The sequence below is a fragment of the Mauremys reevesii genome, linkage group 5, assembly GCF_016161935.1.
Source record: "Mauremys reevesii isolate NIE-2019 linkage group 5, ASM1616193v1, whole genome shotgun sequence".
NCBI classification, from domain to species: domain Eukaryota; kingdom Metazoa; phylum Chordata; order Testudines; family Geoemydidae; genus Mauremys; species Mauremys reevesii.
Genome location: NC_052627.1, coordinates 29,769,043 through 29,793,221, shown reverse-complemented (window position 1 = coordinate 29,793,221; position 24,179 = coordinate 29,769,043). Strand labels below are relative to the sequence as shown.

At 42.0% G+C, this 24,179-nt stretch overlaps 1 protein-coding gene across 5 annotated transcripts in view; it reads right to left on the bottom strand.

The window, feature by feature from the left end:
- The window catches only part of ELOVL6 (ELOVL fatty acid elongase 6), a 129,841-nt gene that overhangs the window by 11,138 nt on the left and 94,524 nt on the right, over window positions 1-24,179 (bottom strand). For 4 of the 5 annotated variants that reach the window (XR_005599757.1, XM_039542362.1, XM_039542365.1 and 1 more), the window contains one exon: window positions 542-693. Coding sequence is in view for 4 of the 5 variants with exons in the window: in XM_039542362.1 (XP_039398296.1) it covers window positions 542-693 (152 nt within the window). In the remaining variant the exon portion in view is untranslated. Of the gene's footprint in view, window positions 1-541; window positions 694-18,019; window positions 18,072-18,189; window positions 18,228-24,179 lie in introns of those variants that run through there. The other variant, XM_039542366.1, reaches the window with a different exon arrangement.

Sequence of the window (24,179 nt, the reverse complement as noted above, 5' to 3'; positions counted from 1 at the left end):
CTCCATCCACTGCCCCTAGTAGAACACTGTGCCCCAGAGATGGGGTTGGGAGGTACAGGGCCATGAGCCTACTTGCCCTCTAGATTGGCCTGTGGAGTTAGCTGGGTGCACTGGGAACGAGCAGGCTGTACCATCCCAGGAATACTGGGGAGCTACGGGAGGGGCACAATGCGTGGGCTTCATGTGGTTCTTTAATGTCCCCAACTCAGAGCTGTGCTAAGTGCCACGGGTTAACCCAGGGGCATGAGTTAACTAAGCAAAAACCCAATCTCGCCTAAACTGAATCAAAACTGCCAAAAATTAAGGTGAATTGACCTGAGGGGTTTGGGAATCATCTTGTTCAACTTTTCATTGCTCTAATCTTAGTTCAATTGAGCGTAAAGCTTAGCGACTGAGGAATATGGGGGGTTTTGGTTTGGCTTTTTTATTTACAAGCCTGAAAAGCGGTTTTCAGCAGCACTGAATGGTCTGCATGTTTTCTGCATAAACTCTTTTGCCCCAAATGTGCACATTAAATAAAAACGAGAGCAGGGGTACTCACCTAGTTCGGGTGCTTTGCTTAGCACAAACGCGTAAGCCCAGAATTTGCTGACAGGTCCATTGTAAAAACTCTGGTCACACACTGACTGCTTCAGGCCTTTGGTCATCAGAATGTACAGCATATAAGCACCAGTTCGAACAGCACCAAATATACTTCAGAAAGGAAAGAGAAAATAAAGAACATTCAGTAGTTACTTAATAGCTAAACTTAATCACTTCAAATCATTATAGTAAAAAGCTAGCAATGGTCTTAATTATTAGCAGGTTGAGGCCAAATATTGATTCAGGTGTATAGCTAGAGTAACTTCACTGCCTTCAAGAAGTGAATCTGAATTTCTAGAGTGAGTGGAGAATATGGGTGTTTTATTGGACTGAAATATCTGGTACAATCATGTCAGTTCCCTTCTTTCGGTCCTAGGGAAATGTTACTTCAGGTGTCAAGAGTAGATGGGAATGTCTCCTTTAACTCTGAGTGTGCAACCTGCAGAATTTTGATCTTGCTGGCTGGGAAACTGCACAGTCCACCAGCGGTGAGTTTAATAGCAGCTTACATTTTTTATTAACTCCCTCCTCTAGGTTTCTCAGTGTGTTCTGTCATCTGTTTTCTGTGCCCCTGTCCTGCAATGAGTTTCATCCAGGTGGAATCCTGTACCCAGCCAGAACTCCACTGACTTCAGTGGGGAACCTGCTTCAAGAAAGCAGCTTAAGCTTGTAAATGCTTTTGGTAGAGGCCCTGGCTGACTTCATTTTGTGTCTCAGACATCACCTGGCACATTGTTTGCTCTTAACTCATTACTAATAGAGGAACTGACAAACTAGCACTAGACAAATTCATTTCATGAGACGCACAAATCACCCTTATTTCCTTAAACTTGTTTGGACAGCCAGATATGTTGTGTTCTGTCAATGAGGTATATTAGGATGTACATTATGGTGTTAATTAGTGTCATTGATGGAGGAGCTCATTTTAGATTACAACTGGCATACAGGTGGCACTATTGAAACAGCTTTGCTTCAGCAACACCAGCTGTACCATCATCTAGTAGCTGAGCAGGTCTCCACTTTGCAACCCCTAGCTGTTGGCTCAGTAACCAGAAGGATGAAAGGCCATTCTGGATGCATTACACTCCAGCTTGAAAACTGAATGTGGAGAGAAACCGAAAGGCTTCGTTCTCACTCTGCTTGCTAAGTTACAAGAGCACTCATGCATACTGGTTAACTGAGTGGTTTCACTAGCATTTCTGAAGTCCATACTTTGAGGAACTTTAAGTAACCTGAAAAAAGTTCAGGCCTTTCACCATCTGAACACTCAGGCATACAGAATTCACCACACTGGATCACTGTGCCCCACCACTACCCCGCATCACCTCAACCAACGCTGCCTTGCATCACTTCAGCCAACGTCACCTCACATTGCTGTGTGCCAGCACGGCCTTGCGTCACCTCCCCACATCCCTGAGGTCCATCGTTGTCCCACAGCACCATGCCCCATCGTTGCTCAGTTTAACTGTCCCGCATCACCTCCCTCATCACTGTGACTCATCCCTTCCCAGCATCACATCCCCGCTGCCTCCCTCGCATCATGTTGCCCTGCATCGCCTCCTCCATCCCTATGCCCCATTCCCAGTGCCCTGCACCACTGGTTTGTGATATTGCCCCATCACTGCTCCACATCACCAACTCCATCACTTCTCTGCATCTCCATGCCCCTTCACTGCCCCCATTACTGTGACCCACCAGAGCCTCCCATCACAGTCTCATATCATTGTGCCCCCATCACCGCTGTGTCACTGCCCCCATCACCTCCTCCACTGTCCCTCATCCGTGTGACCCATCACTGCCCTGCATTCACCACCTATCCCATGTCTCCCACTCAGCTCATGGTCCCCTGTCATGGACAGCCATGTGACAGTAAGAGGGTTGATGTGATGGATTTGACTGTGGAAATGTATGCATATAGGCAATACATATTAATCACCTATGCAAAGAAAGAGGAAATACGGTGCACATTTTTAACAGTGTGGGTAATCAGCCATTGGGACAGCTCACCTAGAGTTGTGGTGGATTCTTCATCACTTGCAGGCTTTAAATCAAGACTGTATCTTGCCAGAGATATGCTTGAGCTCAAACAGAAGTTATAGGCTTCAGGCAGAAATTACTAGTTGAGTTTCTATGACCTGTGTTACACAGAAGGTCAGGCTACATGATTATAATGGCCCCTTCTGGCCTTAAAACCTGTGAATCTATTAATCTAGGTCTTTATATCATTTATATAAAGTCCCTTGACTTCTAGACCTACAGCATTAACAGGTATGTGTAAACTGATCATTGCTGGCCAGCAAAACACCATCCTCACTGCCATATACAGCATTGCACAAGAACATTGTACCAGACATTACAGTGGTTTTTAACTTCCTGTGGAGCATCAAGTATTGGGTTCTTCACCTGTGCTGCACATGGAGGGAAATGTTGCTTGCTGACTCCTGCACTGATCACCTTATATCTTGAAGCATGAGGTTTGGGTATTCTATTAGTATATAGAACTACAGGTGTTATTAACGTACAAGTTAGCCTGTTCTTCTAAAGGTCAAGCTTCATTGTATGATACGATGGTGATATCATCATTTGTACTGCAATAGCTATTAGGACCCCCACTTGTGGACCAGGACCCCATTGTGCTAGGTGCTGTATAAAAACATCTCCATCCTTAGCATCTACCTGGACCCTACGGTCTCTCTTCTGTGTAGGGTTGCCTTCTTGTAGAACCTTTTTCCCAGCATGCTTTTCGCATATCTTTCTGGGGCTGGCCCTTTAACTTTGGCAGAGACAGACAACTGCAACCTTAAAGCAGCTATATGTAAATTGAGTGCTCCTTGCTGTATCTCCTCTTCTTCCAGCTAGTAAGTATTCAACTCCTGTTATGCTTTCCTATTCTCAGTCCTGAGGAGACAGCACAGTGAATTCCACAGGCTGACTGGGATAGCCATGTTGCTGTTGTTTCATTTAGGAGTTGGGTGGGACAGCAGGGATTAGTGGGATCAGATGGAATATGTCCTGGATATGCAGTAACAAGCAGTCTAATGTCAGCACTGAGGCATTTGCTGACATGAAAATAAAACGGGGAAGAAAAAAATCTAAAAGAAATATCCTCTATTACAAAGTAAAATAGTTGCAAGCAACATTATGTCCATCGCTCTTTTAAAAGAATCATGTTTTAATAACATTTGCAAATCAAACAGGTTTCTGAATCGTGAATTTAAGCTCAGATCAGAATAGTGTCTATCTAAAATAACAGACCAAATTCTGATTGAGCTAAAAGTGGTGTAAATCTGGAAACCCAAGGAATTACTTTAGATTTATATCCAAGTAAAATCTGGCCCCTAGGGCATACCGATCAATTCTTAATTTGGCATGGATGAGATCACATATGTCTTTATATATTTCTTTTTTGTTAGTATTGTTCTGTGGTTTCCCTTTGGTACTATCTGTGTGTGTGTGTCCATGTATTCCCAATTACTGGAAGCCTAGCTGGGTAATAGCAATCCCATGGCAGGATTTGTTCTACCTCCATGTTTCTAACTGGGAGTGACTTGTGATTAGTATTCTACCCAGAGTTTTCCTTACTCAACCATAGTGATCTTTTATATTAGGCAGATGAAAGCAACATTACCTTCAGCATAATACATACATTGAACTGATATATTGGGGTATGCTGCGTGCCTAAACTCTATCCAGCTGACAAGCTGAGGTTACCAGACAGAGTAATGTTTAGTGAATGCCCCAAAGTGCATGTGAACTCAGAGAAACGGAGCTGCTTTTTGTGCCCCCACTCCTTTAATCATGTCGTTCCTTCTGTGAGGTGAGGTCAACCAACTGATTTATGTCTCGCACAGAAATGATGTGCAGGAGGGTGATGGGACTGCTTGCTCAGTAAATCACTTCGGCTTCATTTTGCCCAGGCCCTGGTCTGTACTGTCACTATTGTGAGGCATTAAAATGCACTGCCTACCAAAGCAGTCTGGCGAGTGGGAGTCAACTGGGATTCTAGAGTGAAGGTAACTACTGAAAAGTTACAGCCATTCCAAATGAAGAGATCTATCAAAGACATACTGCATTGGTAAATACTGCTTTCGCGTCTGTTCAACTAAAAAATGGCCTGCATTTCTTTCCCTTCCGGCTGTGCCTTCTCGAGTAGGCTAACAAGCATCCAACTGATATGTTTTGATCATGTTATGGACAGGTAAATATCTGCTAATATAAAAATAATACTCTTCACTTACTTTCTCCTTTTAACATGAGACTCAAAACGTTTTAAAACATGGCTTAAGACCATGAGACTTTTGAGTGGGCAGCATCATCGCCCCATTTTGGAGACGGGGGAAATTGAGACACGGGGCAGGTAAGTGACGGGACTAAGGTCAAAAAGCAAGTTAGAGCTAGGAGCTAGGAATGATCTCTAGGAACCCTGACTCTGACGTTGCTGATTTAACCACTAGACAACGTTCTTTCCACACAACCATAATAATGGGAATTGAACCTGCTTCTGCAGGGCTGAATTAACTTTCGGTGTCCATGCTACATAGATATGAAAGCATCTGACAAACACTACTACATATATTAAAACATTGCCACTGCAGTGCTGAGCAGAGAATGTGGTCTTATTTCAGCTCTTTAGAACTATCCAAAAATATCCAATTTTCTTGTTTAGCTCGCTGCAGCATCAGTACTGTGTGTTGTTCTACCTGGAATATTTGATATATATTTTATTTTCTGCTCACAGATCTAGAGACAAAGCCCATTTTCTGGCTCTGAATAACATGCACATCTCAGAACAGAAAACATCAGCCCATAAGTCAAACAGTTCCTCCTATCAGGCAGCACAAACATAGCACTATGGCTGTTCTTTAAAAACAGAAAGAAAACAAAGGCATAGGTTTGTGTCTGCAGGCCTACCTGAAGATGGGACCATACTGGAATCCGTAAGAATTCTGTGTATGGTTCTGCTAAATTTAAAATGAAATAGCTATGTGTTACACATGCACACTGTGTCCTGATCTTTGTGTTTTGCATGTACACAGTGTCTCTTATTCCAAAGGATCCCACCATGCTTTACTAACTATGTACATATGGCACTAATGAAGTGCAGCCAATCGGATCACAGCATACTGCACAAACATAAAGGCGGAGAAATTCTGGCCAAAGACTTCAGGCAAAACTCTGCTTATACATATGGGATACTTAAACCCAGAACAGAGAGGAGCTTGGCTTGTAAGATCTCATCACAAATTCATCTTCTCACATCCGCCAACCCACACTAAATCTGGGTTAGAACAAAAGGGTGAGCTTTGAACCACTAATTCCAGGAAAAGCCAAGCTATTCCAGGCTTGCAGTTTGGGTGTCACTCCCTTTCCTGGGAACATCCATGGGAAGAACTGGGGGGAAGAGAGGGCTGTCATGTGACTATAGTAAAGATTCAGAGAAAGTCACCTTCTCCTAACACTCAGGAGGGAGCTTCATTACAATGAGGATAACAGTGTTATCCCTAAAGCTACTCAGTCTCACTGTGTTTCACTGTAGATCTTTTGCTTAGAAATGGCCAGGGGTGGCTCTATGTTTTTTGCTGCCTCAAGCACGGCAGGCAGCCAGCCTTTGGCAGCATTTCTGCGGGAGGTCTGCCCCGGTCATGCAGATTTGGCGGCATTTCTGCAGGAGGTCCACCGGTCCTGCACCTTCGGCGTGCCCGCCGCCAAATTGCTGCCGAAACCGTGGGACCAGCGGACCTCCCGTAGAGATGCCGCCAAAGGCTGCCTGACTGCCACCCTCACGGCGACCAGCAGGCCACCCCCCCCCCCCCCGCGGCTTGCTGCCCCAGGCACGTGCTTGCTGCGCTGGTGCCTGGAGCCTCCCCTGGAAATGGCTCCAACCTGGCTTCCTGCCACAAGTTTAAAAAACTCCAGCAAACACACCCTTGTAGTTTCCCTCTTTTTCTTTATAACGTGTCTTTTTACAAGAATTAATATGTAACAAAATATAGCGCTGGACATAACATACCACTGGCTTTATCACCCTCCTGGAAGTCAGGATATCTCTTAACAGGTATAGGCAGGGTGACCAGACAGCAAATGTGAAAAATCAGGATAGGAGGTGGGGGGTAATAGAAGCCTATATAAGAAAAAGACCCAAAAATCGGGACGGTCCCTATCAAATTGGGACATCTGATCACCCTAGATATAGGGAGCACGTCGGGGTGGGGAAAGAGTTTTAGGGGACTCGTAGGGCCCATTAAAAATCCAATGGCAGAATTCAGAGCTGCAACCATTGTGGGGCTGGCCTACCCCTGAGAATTGGGGAGCCTTAATTCTGCCTTGACGTATTTATAAAGAAGTGTTTATTCCTTGAACTGCCCACGTATCAGCAGTGAGTTTCTGTTGAAGTGCACATCTGTAGAGTTAGCCAGATTTTCTACCGAGCATGCTTCATAGTTAAAATCCAAATCAAAGAAATTTCATACTTAAGACAGCACATGCCCCTAATTGAGATCAACTTCCATGCAAAGTTTGAAGCTTCAGCAGCCTTCAGCCTCTTTTGCTGCATCCCAATAAAGAAAAGAATTGAGGCCACAATTTTTTATAATTAGAAGATTTACAGGTGAAATATGTTGAGTCAGGTAGAAATGTCTCTAGGTCAGTTCCTAAATTTTTTTTGAGCACATAACAAAAGTTCATTAGCCTTAACGTTTAATTCAATAGAAGATATTTTATTGTATTAGATTTCCATTCTTCTGCCAAAGAACTGGTTTCTTAATGGCTTGGGGTGGCCTCGCTGTGCCAGCATGTCTGCATGCTGATGTAACTGCTGCAACCTCTTACAAATGTGCAACAGGTTATATTTCCTTTTAGTAATGTGGAAATTGAGCTGTTGCCTGCATGTGTGAAACAACGACATCCCTCACACTGATGGAATGGAGTGGCATGGTGTACTACAAACATGCTGAGACAGATGACAGATGAGGTAAAAATACCTAACAGAAAATCTCTATGCTTAGCTGAGTGAGAGAAAAATGCATAGCAGGAGGTTATATAAGGGCATCTACAGGAAAATAATTATTTTATCAAGGTTCATAGTACAGTAACTCCTCGCTTAACGCTGTAGTTATATTCCTGAAAAATGCGACTTTAAGTGAAGCGATGTTAAGCGAATCCAATTTCCCCATAAGAATGAATGTAAATGCGGGGGGGGGGGGGGGGGGGTTAGGATCCAGGATTTTTTTTTTTGCCATACAGTATAGTACTATAGCTGGGAGGTGCCCCCGCCTTACCCCACACAGGCACAGCCCACTGGCACTGGAAACAATGAGGCTGGCAAGGAGGATGAAGGTGCTGTAGGCTAGGAGAAGCACGTTGCGCAGCAGCAGCGGCAGCTTCCCCTACTCTGCAAGCACCGGGGCGGGGGGGCTCAACCCTCGGCCCACCCACACACCCCCTTCCCCCACACACCCCTAACCCACCTCTTCTCCCCCCACCCCCTTTACTCTGCACGCCACGTCCTCGCTCCCTCCCCCTCCCTCCAGCTGATTGCTGCAGGAAGGAGGCAGGGGAGGGAGGGGGACCCTGCGCGCTGAGTTCTCGCTCCTCCCCCCTCCCTCCTGCCTGTGGCAATCAAGTGGCTTGCAACATTCAGGGGGCGGGGGGAGAAGGGGGAAGATGCTGATCCGCGGGGTCTGCCGGCGAGCAGGAGGGACTGTGGGGGGGGGCATGTAGGGGAGCTGATAGGGGGGCTGCCAGCTGTGGACAAAGCAGGCAGCCAAATGACACTATAGTGAAGCATTGCACAACTTTAAATGGAGCATATTCTGTAATTGAGCAGGGATGTAAGATCGAAACAACGTTAAGCGAGAAGACGTTAAGTGGGGAGTTATTGCAAATAGATGTTCTGTATGTGTAATGACATTTATTCCTGTAAACAGAAGTCACAAAACAATCAACCCAGCCAGTCTCAAATCCTCATATTGGAAGTTGTCTTATTTGAACTCTAGATCAGTGAAGAAGCAGCTTTTAGAATCTGGAGACTACAAATCTGTGATATCACATGCACAGTGCATCAAGTTCATAACTAACATAAATGGAGTTGGGCCCACATAAGTCAATTTGGCCCATACCTCCCCATGTTGTAAGAGACACTGCCAGTTTCTTTTTAAAATACATAAAACACATTTCGGACAGAAGAACCTTGAAATATAAAAGATTTTTTAAAAAGGCTTTTAAGAATGTTTAAAAAGGCTTTTCTACTTTCCTACTGATGTTTATAAGGGCAACAGAGATGCTTCTTTCAAAATGTTTCATATTTACTAGACCCTTTTGAAGCTGCATCCCAAAATACTGTACCTGTGACCAGCTTTGTTTGAAAGTCTATCATTGAGAAGCACAGGGTACAAATTCAGCCATGGCATAACTGGAAATAACTTCAATTTATTTCTGCAGGACTTGTACTTGTTTATACCAGAGATAAATATGGTCCTTGGTCTTTGCAGCCTTTAGAATAGTGGTCTTTTTCCTGTTTATTACAGAACAAGTTTTTCCACAGATCTGAGAGAAGGCTGGCAGGAAGCTGTTGTTGAGAAACAGATATTCCTTTGGCATGCATAAGCACTGTAGGATAGTCTGAGCAAAGGTGCAAAGGTCCTTCAAAACAGCTTCATTCATTGCATAACCTTAATTCAGCTCTAGAACACGAACCATCCTGTTTATTCCAAGTACATCTTGCAGCTTCCAAGTTCCAACTAACCTGACACTTCAAGCAAGGGTTGAGATGTATACAAGCCATGTCATTTAAGGTTTGCGAGACTTGTACCATCTGCAACTGGGGCATTTTGCCCAGCTGTCGAGCTATCCATCAGCATGAGAGAATTGGAGCTCGTGTTAATGATGGCTGGTTTCCACTCCTCTAGAATGGTCATCAAAGAAGGGACTGTGTGCACGTTAAAGCTTGTTCAAAAGAGAAACTATTATTCACAACAAATATGTTTTTCTTTTTCATTTGGTCAAACTTTTGTTTTAAAGGATTTTTTTCTGTCCGGCACATAAGTACGTGATGGTATTGAGTAAAATTCTAGGATCAACATTCTATTTTTTTTTTTTTACCATTTATTGGACACTTATTTAAAACGTCTTGTTTTAAAAGCCTACATTGTGTCCATTTGTCCATCTGAAGGAAGAATTCACCAGGACATCATTTAACATTTGTCAACAGTCCTTCTGCTGAATTGGAATTCCATTCACTTGCAGGGATAGGACCTGCTAGATTTTCTATGAATATGAACTCTCTGATAGATGGAAACAAAGGATGAATGAGCAGTGTAACCCCGGATTACATTTTCCCTCAGTTATGTATTCCTGAAGAGCAAACTGGCACGTATTTACATTGTTTCTCACAAACACGTGAGCTTTTCTCCCTCGTTATTACCAATGAATGTGTAAACGAATGAAAGTTGCAAAGGAGTAGAACAATTAACCAGAGTCAGTAATAACTTTGCTACACTTGATAGCTCACAGGGTACTACTGGGTACTTGCAAACTGGCCAGATTTGTTGACGCTGTTATTTCCCTTTTTAAATTTAATCATGTCTTCCTTTACCATTTGTTTCCTTACATGAAGAAATACACACTCTTCCATAGGTGCCCAGCTTTGCGGTGGGGAAGAGACCGGCCTTAGTAGTCTTGTTGAGCACAACTACTTATGCACACTTGGGCTGTCACATAAGTAATATTGGATTTTTCAGGAGGAATGGCTTCTCCTATTGACAACAAGTAACAATTCATCTTTTGACAGCTTCAACATATTTTCCTTAGCTGGCCAGTGGGAATAGTGATGGGACTTTAGGCATGATTCTGATCTCGCTTTTACCCAATGATTTTACCCAAGCGTGGCTCCATGTCTTCAGTGGAGTTATTCCTGCTTTAAACAAATGTAAGGACTGTGGTACTGCTGTTTGTATATCCGTGACTGTATAAGCATGATCTCGTATCAAGCCATGGCTTTAAACTGAGGTTTTGTGTCCGTTACCGTGAGATATGCAGTATTGTTGTAACCATGTCAGTCCCAATAACAGAAGTTGGTCCAGTAACAGATATTACCTCATCCACCTTGTCTCTCTAATCACCACAAGAGGCTGAGTTACTGATTTCTTGGTAACCAGTTAAAATTTGGAGTGGTTAATAATGACTGAAAGCTATTAAAAAGAACAATTGATTAGACTTTTCCTGTTGTTATGCATACTTCCACCTTTTCATGTTCTCTGTATGTATAAATATCTCCTGTCTGTGTGTTCCATTCTATGCATCCGAAGAAGTGAGCTGTAGCTCACGAAAGCTCATGCTAAAATAAATTTGTTAGTCTTTAAGGTGCCACAAGTACTCCTGTTCTTTTTACAGATACAGACTAACACGGCTGCTACTCTGAAACCTGAAAGCTATTACTATCTTATGGTTGTTTAGTGACCTACGTGGAATTAACCAATCTCATTTCAATGATTAATGGAGAGGTGTCTGCATTGCAAAAACAGATATGACATAGAAAAGCCTTCATCTTATCCCAAACCCTGCTTATCCACATTATTTTCACTTCCCCCATCTCATTTTGATAAACAAGTTTTGACTGCAACTGATAAAAACGTAGCTTTCAAATAAGATGTCTCTCTGAATTTTTGGAATGCTGGGCTGGTTTCTTTTAAACAAGATCCAAGAATGAGAGTGTGCACAAAGCAATCACTCTATATTTGACCTCTCGATCTTCATCCTCAAGGGAAACCTGCACACCACCTTCAAAAGATGAGCCTCGGAGCTTAAATTCATAATTTTGCTAGACACTAAAAACAATGGACTTATTAGAATAGAATACTGGATTTATTACAACAATCATTAAGCCACTATCCCCACCCCCATCAACCCCAGTCTCCCTTTCCTCTTCCCATGATGGGAGGGGCATTAACAGGCCCCTTCACCTTGAATGGTCCCTTGCAATATGTGTTAACTACTTATGCTAAACAGTCTGTTCCAACTTGTATTTAGCGGTAACACTGAGTTCCTTTCCCAGACCTGAAGAAGTGCTCTGTGTAAGCTCAAAACTTTGTCTCTCACACCAACAGAAGTTGATCCAATAAAAGATATTACCTCACCCACTGGTCTCACTACTCTGAGGCCCATAGTTAAGAGAACTACCACCTCCCTTTTGGGTTGCTCCATAAGTAGTTATCTACGAGCAGGCTGTCACAGTGGTTATTCTCGCCAATAATGCCTTTGGTTCCATCTCAGACATCTTCTATATAAAGAGACCTTCACCAAGCATCAGCCTCTAAGCATAGGGCTACTTTAAATTCTGACTTCTGGCACTACTTGAACTCAAGTCTAGCTTCCCACACCACAAGATTCTGTTTCCATCTGTTCTGGTACTTCTATGACCCTCATCCCTACAGTATCTGAGCACCTCACAATCATTAATGGTTTCAGCCACACAGCACCTCTGTCTCGTCTTACAGATAGGGAACTGAGACACAAGATAGTTTAAGTCACTTTTAAGGAGGTCAGTGATTGAGCCAGGCTCTGAATCCAGGTCTCGAGTCCTAGTTCAGTGCCCTATCCTCTAGACCATCCTTCCTAGATCTGTTTGAGACAAGCAAAGGGAGCTTTGTTCTCTACTTTATATCAGTTAGAAGGGCTTATACTATTGAATAAGTGCATAAAGGGAGTCCAATAGCAGGCAGTATGCAGGCAGGAATCTAACTCACTGCATCCTTCAATAACATTTCACTTGTAAAGGTTTTCTGTAAATACTTCTCAACTTACAAGCCCCAAATCCTCCATCTGAATTCCAAGAGATGCACTATTACCCTTCAGGATAAATATTTTAAGGATACAGGAGCTGTTATTACACTTCTTTAGATCACATTTTCATTACCTGCTCATGTGATGTACTGGCAACAAACTTCAAGGCCTAAATATATGTGGTGACACACAGAGCGGTAGGGAAGTTTACAAAAATGCAGGGTCTTAGGAACAAGAACACAGCTGAAAATCTACCAACTTAGCAAAAATGCAATATAAGAGCAGCAGAAGTCTTCCACAAATTCAGTAACTGTCTTTCTTCAACTCTTTCCCCTGGACTCACTATGCAGTGGGGCGGGCATAGAATGCCATACGCATTCTAAACTCACTCGTCACCTACAGTTTTTCCAGTAACAGCTCCCTTGGTGCCTATGTTTCTGCCTCCACGCATGTGCACTACAGCCTCTCTCTAGGCACCTGGATGCCTAAGTCCCAGTGCAATGCATGATCTGAAAAAATACATAAATTCCTCTGCCTAACTTGCCTGCAGGGCCTAATCCAGAAAGGGTGCTCAGAGGCCACTTAGCAGATCAGGCCCCACATACAAGCTAAACGGGAGGCAAGAAGAATTTCCCTCAACTTTAAACCCAGTGGTTAGGGTACTCACCTGGGAGGGGGGAGTCCCCCAGTTCAAATTCTCCCTCCACCTTAAGGAGAGAAGGGATTTGAAACCTATCAGGTGAGTGCCCTAACCACTGGGCTATGGGATAATTTATTAAGCCCCCCATTGTCTCTACCTGAAGCTGCTCCACTTTAGATAAATAATTAAAGAGTCACTGGCACCAGGGGACTGGATCCTGGGTCTCCCACCGCCTAGGTGAGTGCTCTAATCACCAAGCTATAGCGTCATTCACATGCTTGCTTTCTCTCTCTCTGGGGCCCATGGACTTTTTAATTATTTATACACAGTGGAACAGCTTCAACAGGAGAGGCTGAGGGAGGCAGGAGCCCCCCACCCACCATCAGAATATCCCATAGCCTAGTGGTTAGGGTACTGTGCATCTAAACCTTTTAAATATGTGCCTGTTAAGCTCTAATGCCTAGGAACATTTACGTTCATCTAACACTGTTTAAACAAGAATAGGAACTTATTTTTGTTCAGCCCACCAGTGCGAAAGTTCACAGAGTATGATGCAAAAGCTGTGCTAAGCCTTATAGTTTTCATCACTAGCGTTGACATAGAAATTTTTTGTTTTGTTTTTTGCTTTCACTGTGGATAAGTTCACATGCACTTTAAGGTTTAGGTTTGATTCTACTCAAAATCTCAAAGCTCTATTCAGTAGAATCTGATGACTTGGTCCCTTTTTTAAAAATGAAATCATGCATTTGAGAGCAAAACAAACAACTGACCCATGAGGTCTCAAAAGGCTCCTTTGTACGTTTTTCAGTTAATGTGATTTGGCTTTCGATTTGGAACAAAAAGCGAACCCCGGAAGTTCAGAATGATTTAGAATTTTGTGCAAATACTTTACACGGCTCTACTAAGCATGCATTGGCAAGTGCATATATATAAATAGACAAGTAAAAGTGTCTGTGGGTGGCTGTTACTTTCCCACCTGAGGGTTTGTTTGCTCTGTGTGTGTGTGTATAAAAAGTGAGATATTGCTCTTCAGTTATTGGACATAAAGTGAGAATAGAGTAAATTAGCACTGTGAGTAAAGGTTTGTCTAATGTTTTCCAAAATAAGTTATGCAAAATATTTATTTGGGTCACTCTCACCTCTCCTCAGGTCTCCTCTCCCTACTTTTATAGCCTAGGCACCTCCATCCACCTCCCAAATGGAAGTATAACGTGGCTCAAGTTTACAGAATTTAAATGAGAGAGCTGTATTTCTAGTATACAATCCAAGTTCCATGCCACGTAAAAGTAAGGAGGGACTAATGAAGTGGTCACAAGTATTTAAAAAACCCTTAACAACTCAACTGAAAGCCTAGTGATTATAACATATTTCATTTTTGTTTACTATAGACAAAAGTTTTCAAACCTAGAGATCTATATAAATTTGTTCAAATTTTCAGTGTGGCATATTAACAGCCCTCAACTTCCATCAGCATGAATGGGAATGGAGTATATTCAGCCCTTTGCAGGATCGGACTCCAAATCTCCTATCTCTGCCTGCATACAGAGTGCTTTAACCTAGGAAGTTTTCAGTCCCACTCTTTCCAATTCTTCTACAGATACAACAGAACCACATCTACAACCTACAAACAAATCTATCAATTACGAGCTTACTCTGACCTTGGAGATATATGTACATTCTGAATATGCATACAGTAATTCACTGGCCTGGATAACCATCAGTAAAATGGGGATAATAATGCTTCCTTTCTTTTCCTTTTTGTCTGTCTCGCCTATTTAAATGGCAGGCTCTTTGAGGCTGGGACTGTCTCTTATTGTGTGTGAATGTACAGTGCCTAGCACAGTGGGTCTGGTCTCTAGTTGGAGCCTCTAGGTCCTAGAGTAATACAAATAAAGAGTAATGATCATGAATCTACATTTTATACTTTGAATGTAAAACATTAATAAGCAGGGAACTGCAGGAAAGTTTAAGAAAAATCTTTTTAGTGATGAGAACAGATGTCAACATATGGAGACACAGGCCTCGATTGGGCATGGTCTTTCCCATGTGGGCAATGTGCCTTAAGCAGGCACTGTAGCTCCAGGGGCACTAGTGGAATGCAAGCTGGAGTAATCCCTGGTATGCCTTTCCCAAGGTGCGGTATGAGGACAGCTCTGCTGGATGCTGTAGAGAGGATTTAGGGCCAGATTTTTAAAGCTATTTAGACACACAGGGATGCAGATAGGGGCCTACTGGTATTTTCAAAAGCACCTTGCTGCCTAGCTCCCATTTAAATCAATAGGCACCTCAGGTGCTTTTGAAAAATCCCACAATATAAAGAGCTGGATTGATCCTGGTCCCTGTGCCAGGAGAGGTTGGGGGGCACCACAACTCCTTTGAGAATCTGTGCAGACCTGAGCATAATCTAGTCCAAGATGTACACATTTATTTAACAAAATCTTCATGAAAAAACTGCTGTGGTCTGGCTTAACCCTAGGCAAGAAATAAAAATTCAGCATGCGAGGGAATAATAATACAAAGGCAAACTGGGGCAAAGTGAAGAAAGGACAGAGGATGGGATAAGAGACTAAAAGAAAGGGAGGAAGAGACAGAGCTGGAAGGATAAAGAGGAAAAATGAGAAGGAAGAAGTGCTGTTAAGTGGAGGGTGAATTCTTGGGGGGACGGGATGACAGAGTGCAGGTGGGAGAGGAAGAAACATAATAAATTTCATTCCTGTAGGAGCCTCATGTCCCAAGGTCTCAAAGTACTTCCCAAATATGAATGATTTAATCCTCAGTCCACCCTGGGATGGCGGGGAGAGGAAAGTTACGAAGTGGGAAACTGATGCACTGGGAGCCAAGTTTACTGCTGACGTATGCTGATACAACTGCAACCTCACTGAAGTTGCAGCCACTAATAGCACAGGTAAATCTGGCCCAGAGAGATCTCTGTAGCTTGCTTTACATGACAACAGAAGTCTGCGGCAGAGCAGGCCCAGAACCCAGATGTCTTAACTACCAGTTCTCTGCCTTAACTAAATGCCATCCCCAATTACTTTTATCAATACTATTTATCTGACAGCTCACAGAGTCTCACATGATTCTAACCAAGAATGCGACACCACTTACATGCCCAACTTCAGTCAACGGAATTTTCAATTACAACTCACCACATCCCCAGAACCTGTCTCCCTGTCCCTGGCATTAACAGAATCTGAAAACATCATGCCTAACCTATTCCTTCAAGTGCCAGGAGATCTCATTAAGCACACCCAAACAACAGCATCTCCCATTGGCCCTAAATGCTGAGAATCAATGAACGCTGTCCCTCTGGAGACTTTAAAATCACATTCATGCTGCAGTAGAATAAAATCCATCCACTGCTCATCACTAAAGTGATAAAACCCAATATCTCTGCCAGCTGCTGCGGCTACCACTTGGATTGATTTTTTTACATGTAAATAGGACTTCTATCCCAGCTACTTTATCTTCCAGTTTGTTCTCATAGAACCTTAGTTCCCTCTCCAGGGAATGCAATTTGATGCCCCAAATCTACCCTCATTATGACAGGGATTAGCTACTTTATTCCAATATTCAGCCAATCCCATGGAGCACAGCACATCAACAATCAATAAAATGAAGCTCTCTGAATTGCTGAAAAGAACGTCACCAATTTAAAAAGCAACCACCAAAGAAATAAGTGACATGATTAAATCCTTGCTTATATTCTTTTCACCAGATGTGGAAATTGGAGGAAACAGAATGGGAGTGCCACTCCAGAGAGAAAATAAGGGTCCACCAAAGAGACCATTCACTGGTTACTGAAGGCCTGGCAGCTTCTGGCTAGGAGATGAAACAGCAGCAACCATCATGCTGGAGACTAGCTTTGGTCAATCATCTCTCTTAAGATATGAAAGACAACATCAGCTTAAGCCTATTCCAATGAAGAATAACTAACTGTTCTCCAGGAGGGAAAAAACATGTATTAACCTTTTCCACTGTTAACTTTCCATCTGACAGTCCCTGCGAAACTTCCAAATAGTCCTGTAGAAACTAATCAACAGTTTCATACCATTGATTCTTTCTGTATAAGCAAGGAAATAATAGTCTTGCATGTGTGCTGTCAATTGAAACTGTTTACTGGATTTCTGATATGGGTGATAGGCATCTTGATGAAGCGATAATTATTTAGTGAATCTATCGTTTTACAAATAAAAACTCACTAATCCATCCACAGAAATAACCGAACTTCTGTGTATGCCCCACTGACACCCCAGAACTCTTAAAATAATTTCTTGTCAAGTGGACAACCTTACCAAGAAACATTTCTTAGTTCCACAATATTCATGTTAACAAGTTTGGACTATGGCTAAATTATTTAAAAAATATTCAATTTTCAGCTTAAACCTAGTGTTTGGCAAGAAATCTTATAAGAATTAAGGAATCCACTTAAGGATTTCTAAAGTAGCCCTAAAGGAATTCATAAGCATAACATATCTCTTAAGTAATCCTTAATGAATGCTTCAGGGGCATTTTTGCTCATTCCCTGCATTATTACTGAAACTATTTTAGGCTCCCAACATTATCTCAAGAAAATTTCAGAGTTAACTGTAATATTCCGGAGATTTGAACAGTAATCCAAAAAAGGGGAATACCTATCTCTGCAGGATAATTTTAAGATTCTTACCGGATCAAATGTATCAAGTTGTTATAGCAACTGGAATACTTAGCACTGAAATGTAGGTATTCAGGAGTTTAAAATTACCCTAGCCAAATAATGCAATAAAAGTAATAAAGTAAAAGATTTACCAGGGAATTACATCAACCGAAGAGGACTAGTGATCACTAAAACTGAAAAACAGTCAGCAAACAAATGTAGCAAAATCTAAATTACAAGGAAAGATTAGTATTTGACAGATTAAAGGAGGCTTAAAGAAGCTAAAAGTTATAATATGGCTATAATGAACTGCTCAGCGCCATAAAATGAATGGCAATTACAGGGCCAGGGCCACAGATTCTTACTTAATTTTCAGTCTTTACCTTGGCAGAACTCCTATTGACTTAAGTGGAAGTCCAGCTCTCAGGATTTGATCTGCAGTTAGTAAACAATATATACATTTGCAATCTAACAGCAAGTTAGAGAAGACCCTGAATGGAACATTGCAGATAAAGGAAGATGAACTGCTTTTCTAAACAAACTTGTAGCTTACAGGTGAATACACAGATCTCTAGCTCCACGTCCTGCCGTTGCTCCTCTCCTCCTCATTTCACTAGAACTCACTGTTTGAGATTACTAAATTAACAGGCTCGTTCATAAACCAACTGTTGGATTTGCTGAGGCATAACAGTTTAAAGAGTTGTCAGCATTTGTTCCAGTGAAATGCCACAAGGGTAATCTTTTGAGGCCTGTTCAGCAGAAAGTGTATATATTTTTAATATATAAGGCAACACCTCATCCCCTTTTCCCCCTGCCTGTTTTTCCTCAGGAAGCTGTACCCTTCTATATCAATATACCAGTCAAGCATATTATCCCACCAAGTCTCTGTGATGCCAACTATGTCATAATTGTGTTTATTAACTAGCATGTAATAACATGATAAAAAGTTGTGGTGAGGACAAGCTCTTGGTGGCATTAGAAGCAATTATGTCACTTCTTGCCCTGCACATAGCATTTTAAGGAGGGAGGTCAAAGGAAAATGAGGTTGTGTTGCTGCTTCGTGTGAAGAGTAGGTGATCAAATATACACCTAATCTATCTAAGCTTTAGTTGCACAATTCAAGATAATAGTACAACATATACAATAAATATTCTGGAAGGCCTATGAAAAATTAATTGCAATAATCCATCTGAGATGTAATGAAAACATGAATTAACAACTCAGGGTCCTTCTGTGAAAGCACTGTTCACAGCTCAGCTGTGTCCTAGAAATGCCGGTGTGATGGGTTCGGTCACAGAGACCCCCTTGGGACTGTTACCTGAGGTGCTGAAACTACCTCTGAGCCTGTTTTCCCTGTCAGTGTGGGACTCCAGAGCCCTGTCTCGTTGAGCCAGAAATGCAAGCCTGCTGCAACACAGTCCCAGGGTCTGAATCACGTCCCCCAAACTGCAGGCTTTAACTGAAAACCGCTCAGCAGGTACTCCTGTCTCCAACACCCAGATGCCCAGCTCCCAATGGGATCCAAACCCCAAATAAATCCGTTTTACTCTGTATAAAGCTTATACAGGGTAAATTCATAAATTGTCTGCCCTCTATAACACTGATAGAGAGATATGCACACCTGTTTGCTCCCCCAGGAGCAATAATAAACAAAAGTGATTTTATTAAGAATAAAAAGTAGAATTTAAGTGGTTTCAAGTAATAACAGGCAGAACAAAGTAAGTTACCAAGCAAAATAAAACAAAACATGCAAGTCTAAGCCTAATACATTAAGGAACTGCATACAGGTAAATCTCACCCTTAGAGATGTTCCAACAAGCTTCTTTCACAGACTAGATTCCATCCTAATCTGGGCCCAAACCTTTCCCCTGGTACAGGCCTTGTTAGTTCCAGTGGGCATCTTAGGTGAAAAGCAGGGGATTCCACACGACTGGGACGCCTTTGTTCTGTTCCACCCTCTTTTATAGCTTTGGCACAAGGCGGGAATCCTTTTCTCTCTCTGGGCCCTCCCCCTTCTAAATGGGAACGCACAGGGTTAAAGATGGATTCCAGTATCTGACATGTTCACATGTTCTGTGAGACTTCATACCCACTCGCTGGTACACACGTATACAGGAAGGCTTACAAGTAAACAGAGCCATCTACAACCCATTGTCCTAGTTAATGGGGGCCATCAAGATTCCAAACCACCATTAATGGTGCACACTTTGCATAACTACAATAGGACAATAGAATTATATTTCATATTCCTAATTTCTGATACAAGAATGATACATTCATATAAATAGGATGAAGACAGGCAGTAGATTATACGCTTTGTAATGATATCTTACAAGAGACCTTTTGCATAAAGCATATTCCAGTTACATCATATTTACACTTATAAACATATTTCCATAAACATCTGGAGTGCAATGTCACAGACGGCATGACGTTGTTGTATTATAGCTAAGAAACAAGTATCAAAGATGACCCTAACTTTACCTTTGTAACAGGATGCAAAGTAACTTTATCTAGAGGAACTGGCAACTCAGATTAGGTGTGTTCTTTCAGAATTTAACTTCAGGAAATGTTCAAACATCCAAGACCGAATACCACTTAGACACCTAATCAAATCAGAAATTGCTTCCTCAGGTCATTTGAGATGGAAAAATAAAGCTCTATTCCAGCATCATAACCACAATGATAATGGTTAATTGTTACTCATCCTGTAGCTGAAATTATGCAGCCAAATGAGAGGAAACAAGAACAGCAAAGGTTCAAAAATTGAACCATATGGAACTTCGTCGAAGAACTGAGATGGGTACAGTACGTCCAGCTCATGTAATTAAAATGTGAGAGCTGAACGAAATAAGACTCAAATAATTTTAGACAGCATCAAATAATTACTCTTAAGTCGCTCACACTTGAAATGGGTCAACAGGCCTGTGAGAGGAAACAAATGCCTACATTCTTAGCAAAACACATGAAAAACCACGTTTTTGTTGTTTCAAAATGAAAAAAATATTTTGGGGTTATAACTGTTGATATTGTAAAACTATTTTTACTGCAAAAACTACATTATAGCTGAGACAAATGTTTGAAAACTGGCAACATTTCCAAACAAAAAACCAAGTCAAATTTCACCCTCCAGAAATGCTGCTTGCTGCTGGCATTGACAGGTTTACTGGCCTAGTGGACGGGGGGAAGCAGTAGATGTGAAATATCTTCGTTTTAGTAAGGCTTGACATGATGTGACATTCTCATGAGCAACCCAGGGAAATGTGGTCTAAATGAAATTACTATAGGGTGGGTGCACACCTGGTTGACAGACCGTATTCAGAAAGTGGCTATCAATGGTTTGTTGTTAAACTGGGATGATGCATTTAGTGGGGTGCCAGAGGATCAGTCCTGTGTCTGGTACCATTCAATATTTTCATTAATGACTTGGATAAGGGAGTGGAAAGCATGCTCATTAAATGTACAGATGGCACCAAGCTGGGCGGGGTTGCTAGCACTTTGGAAGATAGGATTAGAATTCAAAATGATCTTGACAAATTGGAGAACTGGTTTGAAATCAACAAGATGAAATTCAGTCAAGGCAAGTGCAATGTACTATACTTAGGAAGAAAGAAAATCAACTAGAAAATGGGGAATAATTAGGTGGGTTATAGTGGATCACAAATTCAATGAGTCAGCAATGTGATCCAGTTGTGCATATCATTCTGGGGTGTGTTAAAAGGAATGTTGCATGTCACACACGGAAGGTAATTATCCCACTCAGCACCAGTGAGGCCCCAGTTGGAGTACTCTGTGCCCTATTCTGGGCACCAGACTTTAGGAAAGATATGAACCAACTGGAGAGTCCAAAAGAGAGCAACAAAAATGATAAGAGGTTTTTCTAAATCTAAGAGGAAAGGTTAAAAATATTGGCATGTTTAGTCTTGGGGGAATCCAATAACAGTCCTCAAATATGTTAAGGGCTGTTATAAAGAGGATGCTGATAAATTGTTCTCCACGTTCACTGAAGGCAGGACAAAAAGTAATGAGCTTAATCTGTAGCAATAAAGATTTAGGTTATATATTAGGAAAAACTTTCTAACTATAAGGATCGTTAAGTCCTAGAATAGGCTTCCAAGGGAGGTTGTGGAATCTCCATCCTTGAAGGCTTTTAAGAATAGGTTGGACAAACACTTGTCAGAGATCGCTTAGGTTTACTTAGTCCTCACCACTGGGGCTGGAATTAATGACTTCTCAAGGTCTCTTTCAGCCCTATATTTCTATTCTAAAATTTACCCTTGACCAAATTAATGAACTCTTATTAAGCTCCCAATAATTTGTGGTTTAGTGTTGCTGTTTTTTTAGAAGCGGGGGAAGTTAGTCCTGGACTAGGATAAAAAAGTGAAAAATGAACATTTTCATGGGAACAGATTTCAAGAAAAATTCTCTTTTGGGAGAATCAAAATGAAATTGTTTTGCTTCCTAGCTGCCTGCCTGGACAGCTCCTGTCCAGTGAAACAAACAGGATCCAGCACAAAGTGAAACTGACAAGAGCCTTCTAGACCAGCTGTGGGAGAGGCGGAGCAAGGGCAATGCAGCTCAGGGAGCTAGAGCCTGGCTGCTCAGTGCCCCCCCCCCCCGGGTGGAGAGGCAGAGAACTGGGGTGTTCAGACTCTGTGGTCCCAGAGCTGGGCACAGTGCTTAATTTGTAATAAAAGAGGTGCTGGGGCTCAAGCAATTAGATGCCGGAGCTCAAGCAATTTTTTTTTCATTCGTAACGGATGCAGCAAACCCAGAGGTGCTGAGGCTATGAATTGCCGAGCCTAAATATGCCAAAACTCAGCCCTGGCAAGCCTACAGACGGACAGTGAAAGTGGAATTGGAGAGCCATCAGTTTGATCTTTCCTCCCATGGAAAACTGAATTTTTTTCAGCAAAATTGATATTTTTTGCAGCAAAATTTCAATTTTGCAAAAACAGCATTTTCGATCAGAAAACCATTCCAATGGAAAAATCCCAACCTGTTCTGCTCAAAATCAACCGTATAGTTATATTTTCTTTTCTCCCTCTCCCCCTTTCATTCTATACAGTGTAATTGCATCACATAGTTAAGATGCTCTCGAGTCTACAGCTAGTCTTAGACTAGGGCATACATCTTAAACTTACTCTAATAGTATCACTATCCTAGAAATAGTGTCTACTGAAGCAAAATTAATATAGTCTTTACATAGTCTTATGGGAATGCTAAAAGGGACATCTAGTCATATGTTTTAGGTACCCTTAACTTAAAAAAAAAAAAAAAAGGTCCTTTCTAAGGGCAGCCAGACACTTTAATATAACTCCACCAGTAACCCAGGCAACTTAAAAACTCAAATCTCTCTTCCTACCCAATAATTGCCCACCTTTGCAGTCCCCCCCCCGTCCCCATCCCATCCCCTCCTCCTCCCCCCGCACTTTCCAGCATGCAAGAAAAATGAGTTTTGCAATGTATCCTGAAGGTCACTGGAACTGGGCTATTTAGACGGTGGAGTGCAAGGAAGAGGAAGCAAATTCCAAAGCAAAATGTTCCCTCCCAGAGAATGCCCTGACAACTGCTTCTTCCTGCTTCCACTGATGGGGTACCAGCTCAGGTGCCTCTGCTGATCTCAACTGAGGCAGCACGGCCATGGAGAGAAGTAGGCAGTTAGGTCCTGCCCACCTACAGCTTTAGAAGTCAAACCGACACCATAAAACTTCACCCAGAAATCTGCAGGTGGCTGATGCAAATCACAGAACATGGGCTTAATAGCTTGTAGCAAGATACTCCGCTGACCAAGTGGACTAGCATATTTTGCACTAGTTTCAGTTTCTGGGTGTTTTAGCCCCATGTTGAGATCATTTACTAAATGTAAAGTACATTTCTGATGTTCATTCTCCTGAGAGGAGTATATTATTTATGTTCGGAAACCTTCAATAAAAGAAGCCTTAAAAACAGTATCAGGTCATCATTACTATATATTTACTTCAACACATGTCAGCCTGGGGCCAACTTGCATTGAATGTAATTTTTTTTTTAATCATCTTGGTGACCTTTTTCAAAGACAGTTATGAAATCGCACTACACTTTCTCAAATTGGGAATTAAGCTAACACAATGCTACAGAAGGCAGCTACCCACTAACGGCTATATTTTATTGGAAACAGGATTGTAATTATGTGCATTTTTCATCCAAATGGATCCTAAATCACTTTACAAACATCTACAAACTGAATACCATCTAGGAACGAGTTCACCCATCTCTGATATTCAGCCACTTCTGGGATAAAGTACAGCAAATGCTAACAGGTGCCCAGCAACCCTATGGGTCCAGGTAGGATAGGAGGTGGAGAATGCAGTGCTAATTGAAGCTATCAGAAAATTATACATAGACATAATGTAAGAACTTAAAGTAGAATTTAATCAGGACACTCAGGCTTGTCTTCATTAGGCAAAAGATCATTATTTTAAGAACAGTAGTTCCTAAACAGTGGGTCCTGACCCACCAATGAGTCACAGAATGGTTCTAGATTGGTTGGCATGTACAGGG